Below are 27,860 nucleotides of genomic sequence, written 5' to 3' on the forward strand. Positions count from 1 at the left end.
ACCAATCTACACCCTGTGAGTTTAATTTCCATGCAAAGAGTTACACAATCTTCAACCCTTTAACCTGCTATACTTAGTTAACATAATACTTTGGAGATTCTTCATTTCTTTTATGTTGCTGTGCAACATCTCTCATGTGGTCAGGCATGGTGGCCCACATCTGTAATCCCAGCACAGAGTCAAAAGAAGAAAAATAGGCTTAAGTTCAAAGCCAGCCTGGTATACATTGTGAATTCCTGGCTACCTAATGACATCCTGTCTCAACACACAGACACACATGCAGAGACACACACAAACACACAGACACACACAGGCACACACAGACATACAGGCAGACACAGACACACACACACACACAGAGACAGACACATACCCACATAGACACACACACACACATAAACACACAGACACGTAGACACATCAGTACTGTGAGGCTGCACCACATACCTGTTCCTTGGCTGATCACTGTGCTGTGAGTGTTGCTCCACTTGCTGTGTGTACCCCTTCTTGTTTCCTTCCAACCAGGTTTCGCTCTCTTAGCCAACTGAGCTCATGGTGCTTTCTCTCTGCCTTTCCTTGTACTCTTCTTTCTGGCTTGTTCCTATTTTCCCATCTGGCTTCATTCACTCAGGAGCGTCCCACCATTTTCTCTTCCATGAAGCCTTCTCTAATTAAACTGAGTTTCCAAAGTCCATCTAGAACTTATCTGTTCAGAACGGCTTATCTTTCACCTTTGCATAAATATTACCTAAGGATAAATTTGGAGAAATATCAAATGATATATGTCACCCTTTCTTAAATAAATTTAAAACATATTTGCTTAAGTTATAGGATAAAAAAAAATCTATATCATACCAATACTTTTTCCTGAGGACAAAGATGTTCTGAAGTTTTTATTTTCATATTCTGAGAATTATTTTATATTCTGAGAAATTTAATATAAAATCAAATGCAGGAGACATTGTTTAATTGAGTGCTCCTATTGGCCTTAAAATGGAAAAATATATACCTGCCTTCCTTCCTTACTTATGTAACCCAAACTGGAGATTATAGATATAACTGGTAGGAAGGACCCTGTAGTAGTTTGTCTATACACTCATCCATATCACCTTGACCTGCTCCTGGGGTGTGGCAAAGCAGCTCCACGTGACCATTGCTGGGACAGACTAATTGAGGAACCTGATTCCACAGGAGTCCATCCATGGCTTTAGCCTGACTCGCAGACCATGTCACTTCCACATCTCTTCTTCTGGTAGGTGCCATTTGTCCTTCATGTACAATCACAGCCGGCAAGTACTCCGAAGAGCTCAGAAGAGGTGGGCCACTCTAAGTAGGCAGGAGTACTACTGTCTAGTTGCTGTGTGGATTTTTCTGTGGAGGTGTAACTAGATGCCTATTCACACCAGATACAGCAATGATGACATACAAAAGAAGAATGTTGTCCAAGATGGGCAGTCATAATCAACATTGGGGTTTGGGGATCACTAGAGGAGCAAAAGGGACTGAGGCATTGAAGATCCTATCCCAGAACAGTGACAGCTCATATGTTCCCTGCACAGCACAGGGGACTGAGGCATCACGGAAGATCCCACCCCTATCACAATGACAACTCAAATGTGCCCTGCACAATATGTAGGAAGCTCCATGGAAGAATCTCCTCTTCCTGGAGGGACCCCATGGGTCCTATAAATTTTAATGAGTATTCAGAGCATAGTAACTTCCATGAGCTTCTGGAGTCTTGTGATCCCCACTCTCTTCCAGGAAGTAATGTTTTCATCCAGAGAAAACAACTACACAGCATGGTATGGTTGGTCAAATTTCAAGAAGTATTAAGGATGCACTGGGGCCTTGTTCCTTCTATGATTCCACTTTGACTAACGTGAGAAAGGATTTATCAGAAGAGATATCCCCCACATATTAGAATATCAATGTAGTCTTGACACTATTGCTAGCAGCAGATGTTATATACAGCTTATAATATGCCACTCGTATATGCCCCAACAATATCCCTGATGATACGTTGTGGCATTGTCTATCAGTATCTCCACGTCACAGATGAAGAAACCAAGACAAAGGATTAACTTGCTCTGAATCCCACATCTCATCAGGGTCAAGTTGAGATGGAGACTCAGGCATTCTGGCATCTATGTAGACACTGTCCCTTAAAATGATCCCATGAGGCATTTGAATGATAATGGGCCCTATAAGTTCTTACATTTGAATGCTCAACTATTAAAGAACGTACTATTTGAGAAGGATTAGGGTGGGAGGTCTTGTTGAAGGAAGTGTGCCACTGGGAGTGGGCTTTGCAGTTCCAAAAGTTCATTCTAGGCCCAGTCTCCCATGTCTGCCACCATGTTACCTGCTGTACTGATAACGGACCCAGCCTCCGAAACTGTAAGAAAGTCCCCCAACTAAATGATTTCCTTTATAAGAGTTGCTTTGCCTCTTCACAGGAATAGAACATTGACTAAGATGACATCTAAGGCGTCATGTTAATTTTATCATCACTACCATGGCTTCTCAAATCATAGTGTCAGTGAGGTGGTGTTTGGAAGTCAAAAATACAAATATGCAGAGGAGGGGTCCATTTGTGCTTCTATAACATTTAAGAAGAGAACACAAGCAGGAGTCGGACAAACTCAAACTGGAGTCTAATTGTTCTAACTAACTTTCCCCTGTTCTTGTTCTAGCTGAGAGAATCACTAACGATACTAAAAGCTGCCAAGAAGATGCGCTGTAGGATTCAGAGGTATAACAACATGCAACTTGCCAAGACAGCTAGCGTGTTTATGAAGCAGACAGGCAGAGTAGTGAGCATTGCATCCCTGTGAGCGGGGATGCACATGTGTAAGGCCAGGGTGACATTTCTGTTTCCAGTCACTTCACGTGATTACACGGTTGCAGGGGCAGGGAACTAACTCGGTGGTAGAATGTATGTTTGCCTATGTAAGGCCCTCGTTTCATCCCCATGCACCACAAAAATAAAAGGAGAAAGTAGTTATTCATACAGTCCCTAAATGTCACAACTAATCACATAACACATCTAGAAAAATGATAAATCTATCAAGTAGCTTGTTTTTCAAAGAATTTGCTAAATTACTTTTAAGATGTTTATTTAGAAATTGTGGTATTTAAAAACTTCACCCGTGAGAATAATTCCTTTAAAATATTTAGGATTGAACTTGAAAATTCCAACTTAGTCGTCACAATTGAAAAACAAGCAAGAGAAATGGAAGCGCTTCGTGAAAAGCTGTTAAATGCAAGAATCAATGTGGTAAGTTTAATAGGTTTCTCATTAATGCCATTAATATGGAAGAGATGTTGTTCTTTCTCTAGTAGTATTCCATAGGAGTATATTATCCAGGATGAAAAGGCTCATTGATAAAAATGTTTGTTTTAATCATGTTGCTACTATTTATTGGTAGAGGTGAAGCTGGATTTACAGAAATTGACCAAATTAATAAAAGAAATGACTTTGGTAGAATTTTTAATGAGAAACAGTGATGATCCTATTTTACATAGCTGTCCATTGACGGAAACATGTGATGTGCACCACAGTTTGGTTGTTGTCAGCAGTGCTGCTTTGGATGTTGTGAATATGTCTGGGCCTCTGATAAAAGTTTTAAATAACTCTTACATTCAGTGGTGGTTAGATGAAGAATTCTGACTTTATCTTCTTGCCTGTCTCTTACAGTTAACTTCTGTAGCAAGGGCAGGGCGGGAACTGAAGTCAGGAGACTGAAGCAGGAGCTCGTCACTAGCTCCCTGTGGGTTGCTCAACCATGTTTTTTACTTTCTCAGTGAGTGACTAGGACTGAGGAAAGCGAAGGTGAAATAATGTTTTTCTCCCCAAGTTGGCAGCAACAGAAAGCAAAGCAAGCACAGAAGCTAACTATAAGAGACTGGCAAGAAGATAAAGTCAGAATTTTTCATAAAAAGCCCACATGCCTGGGAAAGCCGTACCCTCAGTTGTATGGGCCCACCTATGCCAGCCAGCAGTCAAGAAAATGTTCCACATATATGCCCCCAAGCAATCTGACTGTGAAATTCCTCATTTGAGATTTCCTCTTCCCAGATGTGTCAAGGTGGCAACTAAAGCTAACTGTGACAGCTTTGGGGGTAAATAACTTAAATTTCTACTTCTCATCAAGAATAAATACTAAGTGTTAAAGAAGTGTGTGTGTGTGTGTGTGTGTGTGTGTGTGTGTGTGTGTGTGTGTGTGCCCGCGCGCGCGCGAGCCAGAGAATTACCCTGAGCTAACCACCCCTTCAGGTTTTACAAAGAACAGTTGTGTCTGGAAAAAAAAAAAAAAAAAAAAAAAAAGACATGGCTTCTTGGTTGTCTTGGACCTTGCAGAATAGCCAAGGAGTCCTACCATTGGCTGTCATCAGTGTCTGAGCTTACCCACCATGTGACAGTCCATGCCCCTGAGAGTGGATGTCCACTAGGATGGCCATGCCATTGCTGCAGAATGAAAGCTGTGTGTCTGTACACCCACCGAGCAGCATCCGGGCATCCATGCTCTCCTTCCTAGAAGCTGACCCCTGTTGCATTGTTAGCCCCACGTTGGACCAATGAAGTAGTTGCTCTTTTTACTCAGTGAGGCCAGGCTGTTTAAGCCTCTTTCTTCAGCTCAGCTTGCACTTTGATTTGCTCTCAGCATTGTGCTGTAAAATCCCCTCTTCTGCAGGCTTCCCCAGCCTCCGAGCCCTAACTGCCAACCTCCTGAAGCATCAGCACGTGTCGATAACACCCCGTGAAGCCCCTACCTTCCAACTGTTTTATTCCCAAAGCATACTTTATTTAGCTTATTTTTTAACTTTAAAAAATGATCTTTATAGTTTCTCACCTGAGTATACTGCATGCTCGCCATTCTCACCGTCTCCTCTCTCCCACCGCTCTTCACTCCTCTCCCTCCTCATAAATCTCCTTCTCACACTTTTGTCTATTCATTTGTTTTGTGAGCCAGTGAACTAAACCAGGGTCATCTGTGTGGGTTCAAGACTAAACACAGCGATGCTCCCTCTCTAGAAACTTCTTACTTAGCTCCTTTTGAGTTACAGGGATTAAACTGTCTGAATTGATTTTATTTGGGGGCTTATGAAATTACACAAGGCCATTTATGGCTGAGGATTCGATTCGACTCGGTTTACCTAGATTGTGCCAAAGTCGGCTTTCAAAACACAGCACTCCACACCCACAGAAACCACACTCTCTCACACATACACGCACAGGTGTGTGCACACATGTGTACAGACACACACATACATGCTCACACACATGTACATGCACACAACATGCACACACATACATGTAAAGAATGAATCACAAATACTTATTAGCCATATTTAGTACAGTTGATCCTGAAGAACAATATTTACTAGCATGCAGAGAAACAGTGTGACATTTTTATGTACATGCATTTTTATCCATTGTTGCTAATTCTTCAAACCCCAGTGCCCTTGGGGGGGCTTACTTCCCTTTCCTAAGTCACCTTACTTCCCCAGAGTTTCCCTTTTCAAACGTGTATTCCATTTCTGTCACACTCCCAGTTGCTGAGGTGTGGGTGGAAACTGGAATTTTTCAGGTTCACATACGTTACTTAAATTCTGATTTGCAAAAGTCCACCTTTGTCATTTGTTTTAGGTGGAAGCAGCACCGGAGGGAGAACCGGGGGAGAAGAGGGAGGACGTTGCTGCCTCGTGGAGTCGGGCGGAACTGATGAAGCTCACATCTGAGCTCGCAAAAATGAGAATGCAAGAAGATTCTTATAAAATGGAAGGGCAAAAATACAAGGAACTCTATCTCAAAGAACTAAGAAGTAATAATGCTTTACTCTCACGTCTTCAAAATAGGTGAGAGAGACGTGAGAGAGCGAGAGGGGGAAGGGGGGGCTGAGGGAGGGGGAGGGGAGGGAGGGAGAAGGTGCTGAAACTAAATTAAACTCAATGCCAGGCACTAAAGATACTTCTCAGTGAACTGTGTTCCTGGATCTGTAGATTATGAGAGCTAAGTGCACATTCTAATTCTGGGAAGTTACACTAATGCACTTCCTTTGAAATGTTAATTCGGGGCACTTCTTACCCCTCTATTTTTCACTGTATGTCTATTTCCACCTCAGTATTCTCACCTAATTGATTCAATCTATTGATTTTTTAGGTGTTTATGAAACTCTTTAGTTAGCATAGTTGCTATTATAACTCAATTATTTGTGACTTCATAAAATAAATATAAATAAATATAAAGCTTAACTATTTTTGGAAGAGTATAACCTTAACCCAAGCAGCTGTCAAGTGCACCCGGGGCACATTCTACTCTGAACTTCCTGTGGTCTTCATTGTCACCACTAGAGGGTGCAGCAGAGTCACTGCCCTTCAGCATTTCTCTCTCCTTACATTTTTGAGCTGAAGAAAAGCACAAGTCTCAGCTGGTTTCAGCAATTCCTTGTTCAGTTGGGTAAGAGTGTGTGGAAAACAGAAAGGTCAGCTCCACCTCGCTGGCTTGGGAACAATGTTCTGAGCTAACTGCTCGGCCGCTTGCTTCAGTTTCTTTTTCTGTCTCCATCTTGGCCTCCCTGACTCAGAACTCCTCAGGGACAAAGGCTCTTTCTTTCACTTCGGTACAGTGAATGTACAGACGGCAGAAGCAAATGCTCATGGGTGTCTTTGAGGGATTTCTAGAAAAACATTTTCATTAAGCCGTTGAGAATTCCATTCATATATACAATGTATTTTGATCGTATTCAACTTCTACCCCTAACTGCCCACCTTCACCTGGCCTCCATAATTCTAGTCCTTTTTTCGTTTTTTAAATTTTACCCTACTGAGTACAATTTTTGATGCCCATAGACTCATAGGTTTGGGGCCATCCACTGTAGGATTGGTTCATCTTCCAGGGATGTTTAAGGGACAGCCTTAAAGAAAACTGGTCCCCCTCAGAGGCCATAACTGTCAATAGCTCATGTGGTGTGGGGGCTTGAGACCCTCTCCCCTATTCATGCTGGACTGACGACTGGCTTGGTCCTGTGCATGTCACTGTGAGTTCAGGATGACAGCAATCCTGTCGTGCCTAGAAGAAAGTTTTCCTTAGTCTCCTTTGACCTTTGGCTCTTGTGTCATGTGTTCTGTAATGTTTTCTGAGCCTTGTGGGGAGGGATTGATAAAAGGAGTCCCATTTGTGGCTTAGCACTCCATTGGCTTGTCTTTTCTACTACGTTGGCCAGTTGTGAATTCCTACATTAACCACTGTCTACCGAACATAGAAATTTCTCCAGTGAGGTCTCAGAGTTGCACCAATCTTTACTAATTTAGAGGGCAATTTGATACCATGTTCATTTAGCAAAATAATAGTAGGAGTTTTACTCCTTGGGGCACTATGAGCCCTCCAACCATTGGCTCTTGACCAGATTTGTAATACTTCATCTGCGTTTCCTCTTGTGAAGTATACCTATATCCAATCAGAAAGTGGTTGGTTACCCTCCACGCTGGTCATTACTGTAGCTTGCAGGATTCAGAGCTGGGTAAGGCAGTTGATGGATTTTCTTCCCCATCAACCTGTGTAGGTACTATAAAAGCTAGCCAGGGGGAGGAAGCTTCCTGGGCAGTACCTACTTGATTTCTCAGTGCTAGTGTGAGCCAAAGCTGCAGTGTGTGGGGCAACTGCTGATGTTAATTTTATAACATGCCACATTGCTGAAAGTGTTCATTAGCTTGAGAAGTTTCCTGGGGGATTCTTTAGGGTCTGTCATGTGTAGAATCATGTCATCTGCAAACAGCAATACCTTGACAGCTTCCTTTCCTGTGTTTGTGAACCTCCTATTTCCTTCTCATGTCCTGCTGCTCCAGCTAAGATTTCAAGTGCTACTGGACAGGAGAGACAAAAGCAGACACGCACAGCCTTGTCTCTTATTCTGATCTCGGTGGGAGTGCTTCATACTTTTCCCTACTCACTAGGATTGTGGCTCCTGGTTTGCCATGCTTAGCCTTTATTTATTTATTTATTTATTTATTTATTTATTTATTTATTTATTTGCATATGTTTTCTCCATTCATAGCCTCTCAAGGATTTTTATCATAAAGGGATGATAGATTTTGTGAAAGAACTTCAATAAGAAAATCATGTAGTTTCTGTCGGATATATTTATGTGGTAAATTGAATGTTATTGATTTACATACGCAAAATGTGCTCTCTGAGCCACCTTTGCAGCCCAAGACTGGTAATTTTGGGAAGAAATGAATCATCTTGGTTTTTCATGTTATTTGTGGTTTTGCCCTGGGATCTGCCCATTTGGGGTTAGAGCACTAGCAAAGATTTCTCTTTTTTTTTTTCTTCTCTTTTCTTTTCTCTTCTCTTCCTTCCTTTCTTCCTTTGTTCCTTTCTTTCTTTTTCGTTATTCTTTTAATTCAGGCTGCCTCTCCTCTTTCAGTGGATTTGTTTGCAGTGTTCAGTAGAACCTAGGTTGTGTTTGTTTACTAGATTGATGGTTGAGTATTCTCTGCAGCCACAGTCACTATCTGGTAGTTAGTCCCCTCTGCAGGAGACTACAGAAGAAGATACTTGTTATGTCTTGATTGGTTTAGGGAGTCAAGAAACATAGGTAGTCCAGTGTATGTTAATATGTTATAATTAATTAAAAGGAAGAAGAAAGAAAAGGTGGGCAATCACACTGACACTAGTGATTGGTCTCATGCTAAGTTAGCTGGGAAGTAGAGGAGAGAATGCACGTAGGAATGAGAGTAATCAAGGCAAAGGGGAAAGTGGGCTGAATATATAGTTAACTGTAGACTACACTGAGGGCAGTAAAGGGTAAATATGTGCACCCTCTCTATATAATATGATGCAGTAATAAAGTAAAAGTACAATAAGTTAAAATGGAAAATAGTATAATAATGACATTATAAACCAGGCCAGCCTCTAAGCTTTGGGAAATGTAATAGTAAGAAGAAAAGGTATGGAAAAAGAGAAAAGAAGGGAAAATGAAAAAGAATACACACACACACACACACACACACACACACACAAGCATATGCATGCTCAGAGATAGGGAGGCAGGAACAGGAGAGGACAATGTTTGCTTGCTACAGTCTACTGTACCATCCTGGTAAGAAGGGGAGGGAGGAGAGCTGGGTGGAGACATGAGAAAAAGGGAGCAGACGCTTGAATATAGTTTTCCTCTCCTTGGTGGACCTGCTGCTGCATCTGTCAGGTCCTAGACTGGGCTTTATCTGATGTTGACTTTTCCAGTCCTGTTTTCTTGTGGGATCCCAGTTCTTCTTGTATGTGGAATTTTCTTGATTGCCCTGTGGACTGTGGATAGCTGAGACAGACTCCACTCAGCCACCAGTGCTGCATGCCCACAGGCCTGGGGCGTATATGGTACTCAAAGCACTGTGGAGAGCTTATGTTAATCCTTCTGGGGTGCCGATGGTGGCCCTGACAGCAGCTGCTGGGAGTTCTCTTGTGGAATTCCTACTCACACATCTGTTTAGGTTTCCTGGTAGGAATCTGGACTCTTTGGCCACAGTTGTAGTAGCAAGTGTAGTCCAGTGGGAGGGAAACTTCAGGGCTTAGGGGTAGAAGGGTTTGTTGGGGGGCTGATCAAGTCAGTTGCCAAGCTGGAGAAGTAACTTATAGGGTGATAGGAAACGCCCTTTCACTGTGTTTTCCAAAATCATTATCAGACAATTGTTCCAGTGTAAGTTCTTGTCTTCCATCTTACCCAGAAAATTTCAGAATATTGTTTCTTTTAATCACTTAAGTGTTTTGATAAATACAAGCATAATACAAGCATAAGTCAGCATTCTCTAAAGGAACAAAACTGTGATATATATATATATATATATACATATATGTATATATATATATATATATATATATATATATACACAATCACATATTGCACGCAAAGGGTATGTACACACATACACACACACACACACACACACACACACACACACACACAAGAGATTTATTAGATTGGCCTACAAGCTGCAGTCTGCATAGTTTAATAATGGCGGTCTCATATTGGAGAGGCTAACAATCAGGTGTCTGCTCAGTCCATGAGACTGGATGTCTTAGCAGTCTGAGTTTGGCACTTGAGGATTTCTGGAGAGCTGCTGGTCTTTAGTCTGTGTTGGAAGCCTGAAGAAATTTGTTCTAATATTGGTGAAGAAGATTCTAATATTGCTGCAACATATTAGATGAATTTGTCTGCAAGAGTGAGGGGAAATAGGCAAAAAGAGAAGTTTTTGTCTTCCATGTCCTACAGTCTGGGCTGCACCAGAAGGTTCCACCTACATTTAGAATGGGCTTTCTGCTTTAAGTGCTTTGATCAAGAAAGACCCCACTGGCCTAGGACTCAGAGAGATCCTCCTGCCTCTGCCTTCCAAGTGTTGGGATTAAAGGCATGCACCACCACTTCTGGCTCAGGTATTCTTAACCTTTTACTGATAGTATGCATTTAGTAGTATGGCATGATATTTGAATATGTTCATATGCAATGGAATTATTATAATTATCAAGTATGCCTTTATCTTACAGAGTTACCCTTTATAAAGTGTAAATCTTTATAGGTGCATTAAAAAAAATCAAAGTAGGTTCCTTCCATAGGCCATAGCTTTACTTGTTAAGCCACATGTCATTAATCTGTCCTACACTGTTCGGTTGGCTTACTAGTTGGTTCAAAGTTTCCATTGTTGTCTTTTGAGACAAGGTCCACTCTGTAGATGAGACTAGGCTGGAACTCACAGTCTGGCCTTAATGCCATAATCCTCCTGCCTCAGCTTCCTAAGTGCTAGGATTATGAAAATATGCTTCCACATCTCACTGTGTGTCTCGACACTGATCCTAAGCCTATAATTGTGTGGAGTCTGTGTCCTGTCAGCTTCAGAGTTAATGCAACATTTTACTCTGATGCTGCCATTCTCTGAGATGCAGGTCATGTAGGAACCCTGCAGTCATTTGGGGGAGCATGAGACATACTCCACGGTAACATTTTTTTTCCATCTGTGCAGGACTTGCAAGTGTCCAGAGCAGTCATATTCAAATCATGAGGCAGAGATTCGGTGGAAGACCTCTTCAAGGGTGTCTCTTGTAGGGCCCCACCCTGAGTGCCCTCAAGTGCCAGATCTAACAAGTAGCACCACGGAGCCACAAGGAAATGTGCTCCAGCCCTCCCAATGCCCAGAAGCCAGCTGTGAATTCATGGAAAATCCTAGGAGCTGGGTGAGTTGTGTACTCTCATACTTCCTTTGGGATTTAATTTTCTGACATCACTCGGTGCTTCATTTCGGTGAACTCTTGAGTTATTTAGTTGACTTACGCTTTGGTAGGAGAAGGTCACAGTAACGCACATAAGGAAAAGAGAAAATTTATAATTAAAAAAAAACCATTACCCTTGAGCTCTCATTTTCAATAAGTACTGCCCGTCACTTGTGTTACTACTTACAATAGGTGGGGATTAGCCTTGCTAAACTCTGCACCCACAATGAGTGTTACAAAACGGGCACGAGTGGGGTACAGGAGTCCTGAAGCATTTTAAGAAAGATGTACAAATCTTTTTACTTAAAAAAGTAACCTTCTACTAACTTCTTTCTGAAGTCTCAAGATAAGGAGAAGGTGCGTCTTGAGATGATGAGCTCAGTGCATTCTCTGCTCTGCACGCTGCATCGGGAAACCAGGCGGACTAAAGAGCTACAGAAAGAGCTGGGCAAGTAAGACTTCATTCAACCATTATGTGACTTCAGTATAATTGCACGGAACCCTGAATGCAAACTCACTCTGAAAGTTCAGTATTGTAGTATGAACTTTAGACACTCAAATTGCATCCTGAACAATTTTGGTTGTCAAAATATTACGTTTACTCTTTAATCGTTTAAAAAAAACCAAAACAGTGAGAATAATACCAACGGCACTGTTCTCCACCTGCCTTGAATTTTTATTTCCACAGATTTGGCCATCCATTTTTTTGATCGTATCCTAGTAATAACTTGATTTAAAATAAAAGCGGGCCAGGTTTGTTTTCACATGAATTTTCATTATTGATAGCTAGTACAAAAAGAGAAACACATACTACAATTATATCACACAAAGTGATTGTTGTTATTTTATTAATTTTTCATGGTTTCAGAATTTCATATGTATAAATTATGTATTTTGATCAAATCCATCTCCCTACCTTCTCCTCCAGTTTCTCCTCTGTGCCTTCTATACCACTTTTCCTCCAAACATTATGTGCTTTTTATTAAAAAAAAAAAAAAAAAAAAAAAAAAAAAAAAAAAAAAAAAAAGATGCATCAAGTCTTTGTTTCTGCCTGTATGGGAATGTGGGAATGGTTATAGGACCATTTATTGGACTATGGCTAGTCCTCCAAGGACCACCTCCCTAAAGATTTTCCCTCCCCCAGCCAATTAATTGCCAATAGCTCCTCATCTCAGGGTAGAAGTTTCTGAGCTCCTATGCTGGATAGTTTTACGTCAACTTGACACAAGCTAAAGTCATCTAAGAGGAGGAGACCTCAATTAAGAAAGCACCTCCGTAAGATCGGGATGTAGGCAAGCTTGTAGGACATTTTCTTCATGGTTGATGGGGGAGGGCTACCTTGGGATGGTGGTCCTAGGCTCTATTAAAAAAAAAAAAGCAGGCTGAGCAAAGTCAGTAAGCAGCACCCTCCATGGCCTTTACATCAGCTCCTGCCTCCAGGTTCCTGCCCTGTTTGAGTACCTGTCCTGACTTCTTTCAGTGATGGTTTACTTCAGGGAAGTGTAAGCCCAAAAAACCCTTTCCACCCCAACTCGCTTTTGGTCATGGTGTTTCAGCACAGCAACTGAAGCACTAACTAGGCAGCTACTTCTCCCACTCTTGCTGGGATTCCTACTGGTTTGATCCTGTGCAGATCTTGTGCACATAGTAAGGCTGCTTTGAGTTCATGTGTGCAGCAGTCCTATTGTGTCCAGAAATAGTTTTGCTTCACACAGATGTCCACTACTTATTGCTCTTGCCATCTTCCTTCCCCCTCTTTGTCAATGGTCCCCAGGCCTTGGGAAAGGGATGGTGTGGTGATATAGGTCCCAGTTGTAGCTAAGCGCTCCCAGTCTTTATTCTCTGCATCTTGGCCAGTGTAAGTCACCGTGTGAATCACCATCTACTGCAAAAAGAAGCTTCTCTGATGAGGGCTGAGAGATGTGTTAGCCTGTGGGTGTGAAGCTAAGAACATGAATTGTAGAACTATGTCCAGTTATCATATTAATATTACTTAGTTTTCTCCTAGGGCCTGTGGCCTAGCCAGCCATAGATTTGGGCCCAGTTAACAGTACCAGGGATGAGTTTGGTTTTACAGTGTAGGACTTAAATCCAATCAGAAAGGGCCTGTTTCCTCCCACAACATTCATGGTGCTGCTTTACCAGTGGACATTCACCAGTCGTTACTGTAGCTCTCAGGAGTCACAGCCCTGTAAGACTGCTGATTGCTTCTGGTAGCAAGCATACTTTCCGCACCATGAACGATAGCTAATAGGTGAGAAGTTGGCAGGAAAATTGGGAGCAGCTTGATTTCTCCATGTTCTATGAAACAAGTAAATGGTATCTTTAGCGGCAGGTCTTATTATCCAGGTCTGGAGGGAAACTAAGGACACAGCGGCAACAACATGAAGTGTTTGTGGGGAGAATATGGCAGTCCACTGATCAACACTTAAGAAATCGGTAACCTTCACCTGGCATTGGGTTTTTATTAGATAGCCTGGGGTATCTGGAAAAGGGAATGTTCTGTAGTATAGTGTAACTCTACGTAAATGCCTTTATATAGCATTTGCATATATTTTATGAAGCTTCTATGTAGGTTTTCTTTTGTCATTTTCGAGAGTCTACAGTTTATCATCCCTCACACCCCCCACTCCATTTAACCCTTCCTATTCCATCACTGCTCTTCTCTGCTCCACACTGCCTGTGTTTCCCGTCCTTTCCCTGACACTCACATCCCTACACTCACAGCCCTCAACACGTTTCTTCCTTCTGTGGGCACTCCACATTTAAACACATGTATCTACCCAGTCAGAGCATCCAGGTATGAGTGAGAACATTCAACACTGAGCTTTCTGGGTCTGGGTCACTTCATTCAGAATTATTATTTCCAATCCCATCCATTTTCCTAAATGTTCATTTTTCTTTATAGTGGAATCAAATTCCATTGTGTATAGGTAGCACACTTTTATTATCCAAGTGACCAGGTGATGGGTATCCAGGCCCTTCCCATATCCTAGCTATTGTGTATAGAGCAGAATGCAGATGGGTGATAGCGTGTCTCTGTTCTAGGATACAGGCTCACTTGGGTCTATGTATACCTGGGTCATAAGGTAATTCTATTTCTAATGTTTGGATCTAACATCCATCTTGATTCCATTAGTGATGTACATGTTTGCAGTCCCACCAGCAGAGAAGGAGTGATTCCTTCCTCACATCCACTTCAGAGTTTATTACCTTTTTTTTTCCTTTTAAAAAACATTAGCCATTCTGACTTGAGTAAGATGAAATCTCGTAGTAGTTTTTATATGTATTTCTCTAATAGCTAAGGATACTTGACATGTTAGATATAGCTCTTAGCCATTTGTATTTCTTTGAAATTTCTGTGTTAGTTCTGTCTTAGTCGCTGTTCCATGGCTGTGAGGAGACACCATGACCAAGGCATCACTTATGAAGGGAAGCATTTCACTGGGGCTTCTTCATTGTTTTAGAGGCCTGATCCATTATTATCATGTTGCTGGAGCATTAGTTAAGAGCTATATATTGATCAGAAGGTAGAGAAAAGGAGAAAGGGAGAGAGGGAAGTAGAGACAGGCAGAGAAACAGACTGGATCTGACATGGGCTTTGCAGACTCCCACATGGCTGCTGTTGTATTTATTCACTTGAGTTTATTTGCTGCATGTAACCAATATTCTCCTTCCTCTTAACTTCCTGTGCATGGTTTCTATTTCATGTGTTTGGTCAATATTGTGTAAGTAAAGACGTGGATTTTTTAAAAAATGGCCATGGTTCTTCACTTATTCTTTGTCTGTGGACTTCCTCCTAAACCTTTTTTTTTTCTGTCTTACTTTCCCTCTCTATAGAGATTTCAGACTTTTTCTATTTGTTTTCAGCTATGAATGTTCTTGATGCCTGTGTTTTGTGCTGGCACTGTGTATAGAATGTGGCTTATAAACCCAGCTTCTAATCTCCCTGGTGTGTTCTCCTGTGTACTGTCTTCTTTTTATAGACTGTATTCTATTGTTTCCAAGGCATATTTTGAAAACATTGTATAGAATTATTCTTATCTTCTTTGCCTTGGCCACCGACTTCTAGATTATAGCTAATATTTAATATTAAGTTAAAGTATATGTTAACATACTGAAATTGATACTAATCATAGAATTTCATATATAGTTATAGTATTAACCATTTGTCTGTCATGCATATCAATTTTTCTGGCCAGTCTTATATCAACTTGATATAAGCTAGGAGGATGGAACCTCAATTGAAAAACTGCCTCTGTAAGATCCAGTTGCAGCAGATAAAGACTGTAGGGTAGTTTCTTAATTACTGATTGATGGGGGAGGACCCAGCTCATTGTGGGTGGGCCATCCATGGGCTGGTAATCCTGGGTTCTATAAGAAAGCAGGCTGAGCAAGCCAGGAGGAGCAAGCCAGTAAGAGAACCTGTTTATGGTTTCTGCATCAGCTTCTGCCTCCAGATTCCTGCCCTGTTTGAGTTCCCGTCTTGGCTTCCCTGATGGACTGTGATTCAGGATACACATGCAAAATTAACCCTTCCTTCCAGAGTTGCTTTTGTTCATAGTGTTTCATCACATCAATAGTAACCCTAAGACACCAGTTGCCTACGATTATAATGTAATCCTAGCGGTTTCAAATAACGTTTCTTTGAGACAGGATTGTGATTTACAGATGTTTCCTACATATGATAGTGTATATTAATATTTTAAAAAGCCCACCAACAACAACAAAAAACCCTCTCTTTGCTTTTTTTGCAGAATGAAGAAGATCTTTAACATGCCCCCGCAGGAAGGGCATGGGCATGAAGGCAGAGGACATAGTTTTCGTGAGGTTTCAAAAGTCAGTCAAGCTGAGATGGGCGTTCCAGTTGCCATGCTAAGACTTGAGGTGATCAAGTTGTGGGATCAAAATCACTTAACCTAGGGAAAAATAAATGTTTGAAAACTTCGAATAGCCCATGAAAATTTTATAGTATTACATACTATTCAATGTATAGTATGTATGATGTATAGTATCACATACATGACATCAGGGAAATGCAGGGTTCATTTTCTCATCTTAAAACTGGCTTCTGGGTAGATGTAAGCAGAACACACCATGACAGTGCTCAGATTTGCAAGTAGAAAATCATTGAGTCATAGTCAACATGCCATGAAATGTAGCTGCACAAATTACAGACTCTAGTAGCTGTTAGTACATGCATAATTAAACTAGCCTCACCTTCTCCCTTTTCCATATTCCCCAATTTGAGGGGAAATCCTGGACACATTGGCATCACTGTAAGAATTTATAGTAGAAGGGTGCTATGCATAACCTTCCACATAGCTGTAGTGTGTTTTGTGGCTTTGTGTTCAATCAGCACCCTCCTGCCATGTCCCAGGATATTCTTTAAGGAACACCAACTTCTGTTGTGAAAGTGGCTCTCTTACTGAGTTTTTTTTTTTTTTTTTCAAACCAATCTTTTCACTTTTTCTTTTTAGATCACTCAATTTAGTGGCTTCAGAGATTTATTTCCTTTCTGAATCTGTGGTTTGGGGAAACTTTGGAGACACACTGTCTCCCATGCCTCTCAGCTGAGGTTGGGACAGCTTGATGCCTGGGGTTCTGGGTGATCTCTAGTTACTGTGGGTGTTGCTGCTACCCTGGGCTACCACTTTGGCTGGGGAGACAGCTGGAACTCCTGTACTGGAACACCTGGGCTGGAATGTCACTTGAGGTGGCAGTTGGAACCCTTCCCCCACCCCACACTGGAACACCTAGCTACTGGCCTAGCTCTCTGTAGCTTAGTGGCCTCACAGGGTGGGGTGGTGTCCCAGGGAAGCATTCTGAAATAGTTTTCTAACTTAATGTTGGAAATCACATTAATCCCTTTATCAGACTCTGTCACCCTTCTCTGTGGAATGACCATGAGGGATGATGGCCTGTCCAAAGCCAGCATGCTCTGTTCTGTCTGCACCTGCTTTTACATTTCCCACTCAAAAATGTCAGTACCTGCCACTGTTCAGTTGTCAGACTTCGTGCTAACTTGAAACACCAGCTCTTATCAGCATTATTAGGTCAGAGGTCCTCTGGATGTGGTTACTAGAGTATTGCCCTTTGAAACAATTTCTCTGTGTGGAGACTTCAAAGCTCAGATGAGGAGCTGTCATGACCCAGACACTACATTCTCCTAACCTTTAACACATACTTATTTGAAATTGTTTTGGTTATGATTAATCCAAGTGAATGAGCAATATTTTGTTGTTTCTTCATTTCTTTTATGAGATTTTATTAGTCTCGGGATTTTATTGGGATTTATGACACCATAAGAATCCACTTTTGTAAATATCTCTGAGATAAAACTTCTCATCTTGGAAGGCCTGGGACATAGTACCCAAGCAATGCCTCTAAGGCTTTTGTAACTTTATGGTTACAAAACTTTATGGGAACTACAGTACCAGTTTACATGTTTCTGATGCCTTAGCACGTAGTCATAGTCAAGGCTGGTCCACACCACATGTTTTCAGCAGCAACCTGGATTTGATGCCATCTCAGAAGATGACAGTTTTAGATTGTTGTGGGGATGTTACTTATGTGGTGGTTACAGATGGGAAGTAAGGATTTAGAGCCAGTGTATCCTCCTGCCAGCATGTGCTGGCTCCTTTATGCTTCATCTCTCCTTGGTTATCACTTCTCACATTGCTCCCACTCCTGGCTGTCCCTAGCCAAGCCCCTGCTCTTCCAGACTTCATGATGATTTCCCATTGACCTTGAAACCCTCACCACCTCTCGTTTGTCTAGGCCTAGGCACTATCACTCTCATACCTCGGTCTTATAAGTTACACTGTTCTAGGTCTAGGGATTATCACACTTGTACCACGGTCTTAAGTTACACTGTTCACTATTAAAAATTTCAAACACCTTTTATAAGATTTTTGTCATATTACATGACTGCTAACACAAGTGTAAATCAGAACTGAGGTTGTGGCTAAGAGGGAGAGAGCTTCCCAACATGTGCCAGGACCTGCTTCCTAACCACAGCACTTGACATGCAAGTGAGGGGTGGCACCCACTGAGGCCAGAATAGGGCTTTGTATCCCCTGGAATCAGACTTACAGGAATTATGAGCTGCCTGACCAAGTACTGGGAACCAAATGGTCCTCTAGGACAGCAGAAAGTGCTCTTAACCGCTGAGCCATCTCTCCAGTCCCTATGAATATAAACACTGTAGGAGTTGCTACTGATTTCAAATATTCAAAACTACAGAATTCTTTTTTGACACATTTAAATAGTTTTCTGAGTTACTGATGGAAAATGTGTATTCAACACAGCACAGAGCCACTTGATTCAGATTTTAGATAACACATCATTTTCATTTGTCTCAGGGAGAAGCAGCAACTGCAGAACGCTTCGTGTGCATTCATGAGGCTCCAGGTGTCTCATTCCTAGCTCAGATGGAACTTGAAATAAAAAGTATTGAATCTGCCATCGCTGAAGTGAATACCCAGGAATGCTTGGTTAGAAGAGAGCTGGAAGTCGTTAAGCAGCTCTACCGAGGAGAGTTAGAACGCATAGACAGCGTGTCATTGGAGCGGAACGGGTAAATTGGGGGAGCCACAGCAAGAGAAGCTTGGGCCTCCCACAAAGGCACAGTCGCAGAGAACCCAGCTCATGATACTTGTAGGCTGCAAAAGAAACTGGACGGTGTAATTATGGAAACTTTGTTGATAAATGAGCTTTCTCTAAAAATGTTAGTCCAAGATGGTTTGTCTCCCTCCATTTTTCATTACATATGCCAATTCCTACTTTAATATTCTTACACAGCTGATTCAATCAATTTGAACTTTGTTTATGGAAGTCTCTAGGTAACAGTTTGTATTATTATAAGTTGTATAATTATACGTTAATTTTCAGAGTTCCCATAAGTATAAACATCAAAAGTTTAACTGTTGGGAAGAGTATAACCTAAACCCAAGCCCTGGAGTGCTCCTGACACTCACTACTCTGGGCACATTCTGGCATTGGCAATTTAACATTCCTGTGATATTTGTTGTTAACACTAGAGGGAGCCTGCAGAGAGACTGCCATTTGCAGTCTCTCTCCCAGGATGCACTGTTGGACTACAGGGAAGGACCAACAAAGGAACTGAAGTACCAGAACTTCCAGGGTAGTTAGAATAATTCCTTGTTCATTGTGGTCAACAGAAAAAGCAGTCCACCTCGATGACTTGGTAAGGATGTGCTAACCTAGAACTTGTCACTACATTGGGCCTCAAGTTCCTGTTGCTGTTCAGAGTGATTCCTGAGATCCAGACACTTCCAGCCTACAAGTGGATGAACAGATAAAGAGAACCGATACTGATAATTTTCCTTGGAGAGTTTTAAACCTTAGTTAGTTTAATAAATACAAATATTGTTGGACATTTTCCTGTTTAGTTCTATGTATTGTATGCATAAGTGATGCTTTAATAATTTATACCTAATGAAATACCTACTATAAGCAGATTAACACACTTTCACCTTAGAAAGTTATGTTGTAAGTACAGGTATTTCTTTTATATTATTATGTTAGTCCTTGGATAACTTCATACATGCATGTTACTACATTCTGGCTACCCCATCTCTCTTATATCCCTCTTGCCCCATCAAGCTTCTCTCTTCCCTACTTGCCTCTTTCTGGGTTTTGCAATGAGGCCCCATGGACTCTCCTAGACCAATTCCCGGATGTTGCTGGTCCTATCCTTCTGCAGACCCAGTGCAAGCATCTGCAGTTGTTGAAAGTCCATGGCTACAATGGCTGTCTTCAAGATAGTCAAAACTATTCTCAACAAGAAAAGAACATCTGGGGGAATCACCATCCCTGAACTCAACCTGTATAACAACAATAATGATAATTTTTAAAAAACTGTATGGTATTGGTACAGAGACAAGCAAGAAGATCAATGGAATAGATCCAATAGATTGAAGATCCAGAAATGACCCACACACCTATAGTCACTTGATCTTTGACAAAGAAGCTAAAACCATCCAGGGGTTGGGGGGAAAGACAGCATTTTCAACAAATGGCGCTGGTTCAACTGGAGGTCAGCATGTAGATGAATGCAAATCTATCTATTCTTATCTCCTTGTACAAAGCTCAAGTCCAAGTGGATCAAAGACCTTCACATAAAACCAGATACACTGAAACTAATAGAAGAGAAAGTGGTGAAGAGCCTTGAACACATGGGCACAGGGGAAATTTTCTGAACAAAACACCAATGGCTTATACTCTAAGATCAACAATTGACAAATGGTACCTCATAAAATTACAAAGCTTCTGTAAGGCAAAGGACACTGTCAATAGGACAAAATGGCAACCAACAGATTGGGAAAAGATCTTTACCAATCTTCCATCTGATAGAGGACTAATATCCAATATATACAAAGAACTCAAGAAGTTAGACCTCAGAGAATCAAATAACCCTATTTTAAAAATGGGGAACAATGCTAAACAGAGAATTCTCGACTAAGGAATGGCTGAGAGGTAACTAAAGAAATATTCAACATCCTTACTCATCAGGGAAATGCAAATAAAAAGGACCCTGAGATTCTACCTCACACCAGTCAGAATGGCTAAGATCAAAACTCAGATGACAGCAGATGCTGGCAAGGATGTGGAGAAAGAGGAACACTCCTCCATTGCTTGTGGGTTTGTAAGCAGGTACAACCATTCTGGAAATCAGTCTGGTGGTTCTTCAGAAAATTGGACATAGTAGTACACTCCTGGGCATATACTCAGAAGATGCTCCAACATATAACCAGGACACATGCTCCACTATGTTCATAGCAGCCTTACTGGTTTTTGTTTGTTTGTTTGTTTGTTTGTTTGTTTGTTTGTTTGTTTTTGGGGTTTTTTTTGAGACAGGATTTCTCTGTGTAGCTCTGGCTGTCCTGGAACTCACTCTGTAGACCAAGCTGGCCTCAAACTCAGAAATCTGCCTGCCTTTGCCTCCCAAGTGCTGGGATGAAAGATGAGCGCCATATAGCAGCCTTGTTTATAATAGCCAGAAGCTGGAAAGGATCCAGATGTCCTTCAATAGATGAATGGATACAGAAAATGTGGTACACTTACATAATAGAGTATTACTCAGCTATTAAAAACAATGACTTCATGAAATTCACAGGCAAATTGATGGAGCTAGAAATAGAAAGTATCACCCAGAGTGAGGTAACCCAGTCACAAAAGAACACACACAATATGCACTCACTAATAAGTAGATATTAGCCCAAACGCTCAGGATACCCAAGATACAATTTACAGACCACATGAAGCTCAAGAAGAAGGAAGACAATGTGGATGCAGAAGGGGGAACAAAATATTCACAGGAGGAAATATGGAGACAAAGTGTGGAGCAGAGACTAAAGCAAAGGTCATCCGGAAACTGCCCCACCTGGGGATCCATCCCATATACAGTCACCAAACCCAGACACTACTGTAGATGCCAAGAAGTGCTTGCTGACAGGAGGCTGATATATCTGTCTCCTGAGAGGCTCCACCAGAGCCTGACAAATACAGAGATGGATGCTCTCAGCCAACTATTGTACTGAGCATGAGGTCCCCAATGGAGGAGTTATTGAAAGGACTGAAGGAGCTGAAGGGGTTTGCAACCTCATAGGAAGAACAACATTATCAACTAACCAGACCCCCCAGAGCTCCCAGGGACTAAACCACCAACCAAAGAGTACACATGGAGGGACCCATGGCTCCAGCTGCATATGTAGTAGCAGATGGCCTTGTTGGGCATCAATGGGAGGAGAGGCCTTTGGTCCTGTGAAGGCTCAATGTCCCAGTATAGGGTAATGCCAAGGTGGGGAGGTGAGAGTGGGTGGGTGGGTTGGGGAACACCCTCATAGAAGCAGGGGCTGGGCGAATGGGATAAGGGGTTTCTGGTGTGTGTGGGGGGGGGGGAGACCAGGAAAAGGCATAACATTTGAAATGTAAATAAAGAAAATATCCAAGAAAAAAGAAAAAACATGATTTCATTCTCAGTAATTACGTATAGAGTTTGGGTATTGACTCTGTCATGCATCTATTCTAATACAGTCAAGAAATGTGGACATGCCCGTGTTGTATAGGTGTTTTAGACTCTCTTGTGTAGGATCATTGTTAACTTTACAGATATCAGCTGACCAAGGCAGAGAAATATTGCTACAGTTCAGCTGTGTTTCATTCAAAACTCAGAGCTTCTCGCTAATCCATATGCTCTATCACCCAGCATTTAAGTTCAAGCTTATTCTTGTTCACTGCTCACATTTTAGATTTGCCATAAATTTTCATTGTCTTGCCATTGTTCTTGTGTCCTAGGCGTGATCCTTTCTAAATTTCATTTTTGTTTTGCTCTTGAGAGAATCTGGGAGAAATTTTTTCTGAGGAGTATATTCTGGACTTGCATTCATCATTATTTTTACATTGTTTGTACAGGGGAATTTTATTTTCCATATGAGAGCATGTTAGTGACTGCTGGGAAGTGAAGAGGTTCTTCTAGGAATGGCGGCTCAGTGAGGATACATGAATAAATGTTTGCAGCCTGTGTAATTTTTATCAGTAAACTGTAGCTGTGTCAGGGTCCAGCCTCGACACAGGATCGGAGTTCTCACCTGGAAGCAGGGATATCTGCAAGGTGCATAATAAATAGACACAGACTACTTTTTTGAGTACAAGCTGACAGGCAACTTTTCAAGACAGTTTCTCTTCTCTCTCATTCTCCTCTTTTTTCTCACTTGTTCACTCCCAGCTTGAGGCTGCACACACTCCACATTCTCCTGTGTGCTTTTTTATTCAACTCCCACACTTCTACACAACTCTGTGTGTTCCCCTTTCACTCTCACATATACTCTTTACACACATCTCACATACACCTCACTCACACCACATGCTCTCTCCTTTACTCACGCACACACTCTCCATACACACCTCACATTCTCTCTCTTCACTCACTCTTCACATGATCTTCTCGTGCTCTCTCGCTTTTCTCTTTCCCTAGTCTTTTATTGATACTCCAAAAGCAGATAGAAAAAAATGCTTAATCATTGCCAAATCAAATTCCAAAGAATAACCACATCGTATACAAAATTAAGAATTACAATTGTTCCCCAAAGTTTCAAGCATCCCGATTCCCAGGCCTGTAGACAAAATAATAATAATTGCAAACTTACTATTATTTAAACTTTAACTTTTAACTTATAATACTTTAGAGCTCAGAGCTCTGAGGTCAACTACTTGCATTTTCCTGTGAAGCTCTAATGATAAATGACATGGGCAAAGTTGCCAGGCAGTGGCCAGAAAAAAAATCAAATGAACCCTTAACTCAGTAGTTCCACGAGCTTTCTACTTCTGTGCATTGCACACAATGACTCTCCTAAGAGTCCCATTGTTCTGACTTAGTTTTACTAGTATAAGAGTTTACATGTTCTATACTTGCTTATCCAGGAACCACTCTTAAATGTTGTGCAAAACTTCTCATAACTTCAATAGTTTTTTTTTTTTCCTTTCTCAGGGTCCCAATGTTGGTTCTATTTTATTTTCTAATAATTTCTTCAAACTTTCTTTGTAAGTCAAGCATTAGTCTGGAACTCCCATTGTGCACTTATTGCATTGTTTCCAAGATGATAACACACAGCACGCACCTGGGCCATTAGGACTGTGCTGTGATGTGCCCTGTGCCTCAATTTTTAATTGTTTAAGAATCAAGGAACATCTAGTTTCACAAAATTTACCAGAGCAGAAGGAGAAAGAAGTAAGAAAGTCAGACATAATAGGATAATTATGCACATCAAGGCCAACTGAAAGACAGTCAGGCACAAATGAAATCTATACAGCCGTTGTCCCCGGCTAAGGTTAGGAGAAATGGGAACAACTGTTTTCTTACAAAGAGCTGCCACGGGCTACTGAGATGTCTCCATCCCCAGCCTACTGCGGGCAGTCCCTTATTTCAGATGGTCAGTCCCCTGGAGGGATGTGTCTCATGCTTCTCAGGGTCTCAGACACCATCTTCTTTACAAGAAGCTTCCACAGGCTTCTGAGATGTCTCCATCCTGGCCTACTGCAGGCAGTCCCTGTCATTGTATGCTGTCCCCAGCAGTTTTGATCTTAAGAGACTTATTCATGTCACCAAGTCAACAATTTGAATCCAGGCACCATTCTATTCCTACTCTCAGTATTCTCCTCCATGACTCCTCAGGCTTTATTCATCTACTGGGTAATACATTTTTGGCAAGAATTTTGTTTTTCCTCTTTGCTGTGAACTTTGAGCTATTTTATATAGCCTCAGGCTCAGATTTATTTCCATCAATCTTTTCAGTGTCTTTATTTTGACTGTCTTATTTCCCCAGGTTTGTGTTAATATGTCACCTGTTCAGGGATGGAAAGGAAGCACAGTGCTTGACAGTAAAAGTTATCATGGAAGAGGAACCAGTAGGAAACTTCATTATGGTTTCAACAGGCATGAGTGTCGATGTGATGCCTCGGTGGCTCCACAATGCATACAGTAGAGCTGAAAGCGCTGGTGGGTGCCGAGACTCAAGCATACCCAGGTCTCTCCCCATACAAAGGCTTTCAGTGTGGAGTGAATGCTGCTTTGATCTGTTGTGGTGACTACTGAGAGGGCTAGGCTGATTTCATGAAGGTAATCAAATTGACAGTTAAAGAGACTAGGCCTAAATCTCTGTTTCTAAGAACTGGGCAATCCCAAGCAAGTCTAGGCCTCAGAAGCTTCCCCACCACCTGGCCTGAGGCAAGGACAATGAGTCAGCAGCAGTTTCCAGACCTCCCCAACAAGTTTCCAGCCCCCCACACGCTGGAAATGGAATGTCTGTAAAGATGGACCCAACAAATTAACATAGAGGTCCCCTACCCCGGGATTACCTAACATGCTTTAAATCAGGCCGGTGAGCTCACTTTGTTGTCTCTCTATCCTGGTAATGGGAGACCCCAGAATGCTGGACATCTGCAGAAAAACATACTCAGCAGAATAAAACACACTATTTAGTTACAGGGTATTATTCTTCAGGGAATCATGGGCTGTTACACTATTACAAAAATGTAGTTGTCACTTTATTTTCAATCCTAATGAGAGAAAAAAAGTATACACGTATTCTACCAGGAACTACTATGTTTTATAATATTCACATGAGGATAGACGGTTTCATCTTTCTATCATAATTTTTTTGAATACCATAGAGCAAAGGAGTATTCTTGAGTGGCATGTGACATTTCTGAATATACAACTTTAATCTCTGAGTGTGACTGAAATAAGCAAAATTCAAACATGCTGGCAGTGACTCAAGCCATGTGTGTCAAGGACATTACAATTCGTGCTTCTCTTTTGTTTAATATTTAAATTTAAATACCATCTGTTTGAAAATTGTTTATATAAGTTTAGAGCTGTTGTTAGACAATAAAATGTAGCATTTTTCTAAACATCCTTTTTGAAAAAAGTAATCACATAGTTGGGCACATTTGTTCAGTATAAATTATTGGTACCTAGACAAACACTTTGGTTTCATTTTTGTTGTTGTTTTGTTTTGTTTGTTTTGTTTCAGTTCTGGAGCATGAACACTGAGTATTTTACGTAATGGGCAAAGCAATCCATACCTGAGGCTTGTATCTAGTTCTAAAAGTTGTAGGTAAAGTTAAATGTATGTGTTTTATGACAGAACAGTTCTGAAGATCTCTATCACTTAGTGGCACACCCTTTAGTGTGTGGTATGGATCAATGATGATTGAAATGAATCTCAACAAACAAGCAACTAAGCTGACTACAAATGAATAAACTTTAAGTGGAATTGGAATTGAGGTGTCCTCACTTGGGTCCTTTGGCTTGTAAACCTTCTTGAATTACTTCACTCAGGATGATATTTTCTAATTCCCTTCATCATTTGATTTCGACACTCCTGATGCCCTTGTTCTTAATAGCTGAGTAGTATTCCGTTGTGCAAATGAATGACATTTTCTGTATCCATTCTTACATTGTGGGACCTCTGGGTTGTTTCCAGCTTCTAGTCATCACAAATAAGGCCACTATGAAATAGTGGAACACATGCCCATGTGGCATGGTGGGGCATCTTTTGGATATATGTCAAGAGTGGTATAGCTGGATCATCAGGTAGATCTATTTTCAATTTTCTGAGGAACCTCCAGATTGATTTCCAGAAGGGTTGTACCAGTTTGCAATCCCACTAGCAATGGAGGAGTGTTTTTTTCTCAACATCCTTGTCAGCATATGTTGTCCCCTGAGTTTCTGATCTTAGCCATTCTGATTGGTGTAAGGTAGAATCTCAGGGTCATTTTAATTTGCATTTCCCTGATCACTAAGGACTCTGAACATTTCTTTAAGTGCTTCTTGGGCATTCAATATTTCTCCGTCATGAATTATCTGTTTAAGTGAGATCCTTGATCCACTTGGACTTGAGCTATGAGCAAGGTGAAAAATATGGATCTATTTTCATTTTTCTACATACCAACTGCAAGTTAGACCAGCACCATTTATTGAAGATGCTTTCTTTTTGTCCATTTTATATTTTTGGCTTCTTTCGTTGTCAAAAACCAAGTGTCCATAAGTGTGTGATTTAATTCTGGATCTTCAATTCTATTCCATTGATCAACCTGTCTGTCTTTGTAACAATACCGTGCTGATACACTATTGCTCTGTAGTATAGCTTGAGGCTAGGGATTGTGATTCCCTCAGAAGTTCTTTTTATTGTTAAAAATTATTTCTGCTATTCTAGGGTTTTTTGTTTTTCCAGATGAATTTGAGAATTGTTCTTTGCGTATCTTTGAAGAATTGTGTTAGGGTTTTGATGGAGGTTGCATTGAATCTGTAGATTGCTTTTGGTAAGATGCCCATTTTTAGTATGTTAATTCTACCAATCCATGAGCATAGGAGATCTCTCCATCATCTGAGGTCTTCTTTCATTTCTTTCTTGAGAAACTTGAAGTTCTTGTCATACAGAGCTTTCACTTGTCTGGTTAGAGTTGCCCTAAGATATTTTGTATTATTTGTGACTATTGTGAAGGGTTTTTTCCCTAATTCCTTTCTTGCCTGTTTATCATTTGTATAAAGGAAATCTACTAATTTGTTTAAGTTCATTTTATAGCCAGCTACTCTGGTCAAGTTGTTTATCAGCTATAGAAGTTCTCTGGTAGAATTTTTGGGGTTGCTTATGTATACTACCATATCATCTGCAAATAGTGATACCTTGACTTCTTCTTTGTCAATTTGCATCTCCTTGATCTCCTTTTGTTGTCTTCTTGCTCTAGCTAGCACCTCAAATACTAGATTGAATAGATATAGGGAGAGTGGACAGCCTTGTCTTGTCCCTGATTTTAGTGGGATTGTTTCAAGTATTTCCCCATTTAATTTGATATTGGTTGTTGGTTCACTGTATATTGTTTTTATTATGTTTAGGTGTGAACTCCTGATCTCTAAGACTTTTAATATGAAGGGGTGTTATATTTTGTCAAATGTTTTTTCAGCATCTAATGAGATGACCATATAATTTTGTTCTTTTATTTTCTTTATATACTGGATTATACTAATGGATTGTTTTATATTGAACTAACCTTGCATCCCCAGGATGAG

General features: G+C 41.0%; 1 protein-coding gene across 1 annotated transcript in view; it reads left to right on the top strand.

Annotated features, from left to right (window-relative positions):
- Positions 1-19,667, top strand: part of Ankrd26 (ankyrin repeat domain containing 26) — a 29,738-nt gene extending 10,071 nt beyond the window's left edge. Inside the window, exons 3-9 of the mRNA XM_076938830.1 lie at positions 2,694-2,752; positions 3,178-3,277; positions 5,651-5,859; positions 11,017-11,227; positions 11,603-11,715; positions 16,021-16,150; positions 18,628-19,667. Of these exons, the coding sequence (XP_076794945.1) occupies positions 2,694-2,752; positions 3,178-3,277; positions 5,651-5,859; positions 11,017-11,227; positions 11,603-11,715; positions 16,021-16,150; positions 18,628-18,846 (1,041 nt within the window). The 3' untranslated portion in view covers positions 18,847-19,667. The remainder of the gene's footprint in view (positions 1-2,693; positions 2,753-3,177; positions 3,278-5,650; positions 5,860-11,016; positions 11,228-11,602; positions 11,716-16,020; positions 16,151-18,627) is intronic.
- The last annotated feature ends 8,193 nt before the right edge of the window (positions 19,668-27,860 follow it).

This window comes from Arvicanthis niloticus, chromosome 8 (assembly GCF_011762505.2).
Source record: "Arvicanthis niloticus isolate mArvNil1 chromosome 8, mArvNil1.pat.X, whole genome shotgun sequence".
Taxonomy (NCBI): domain Eukaryota; kingdom Metazoa; phylum Chordata; class Mammalia; order Rodentia; family Muridae; genus Arvicanthis; species Arvicanthis niloticus.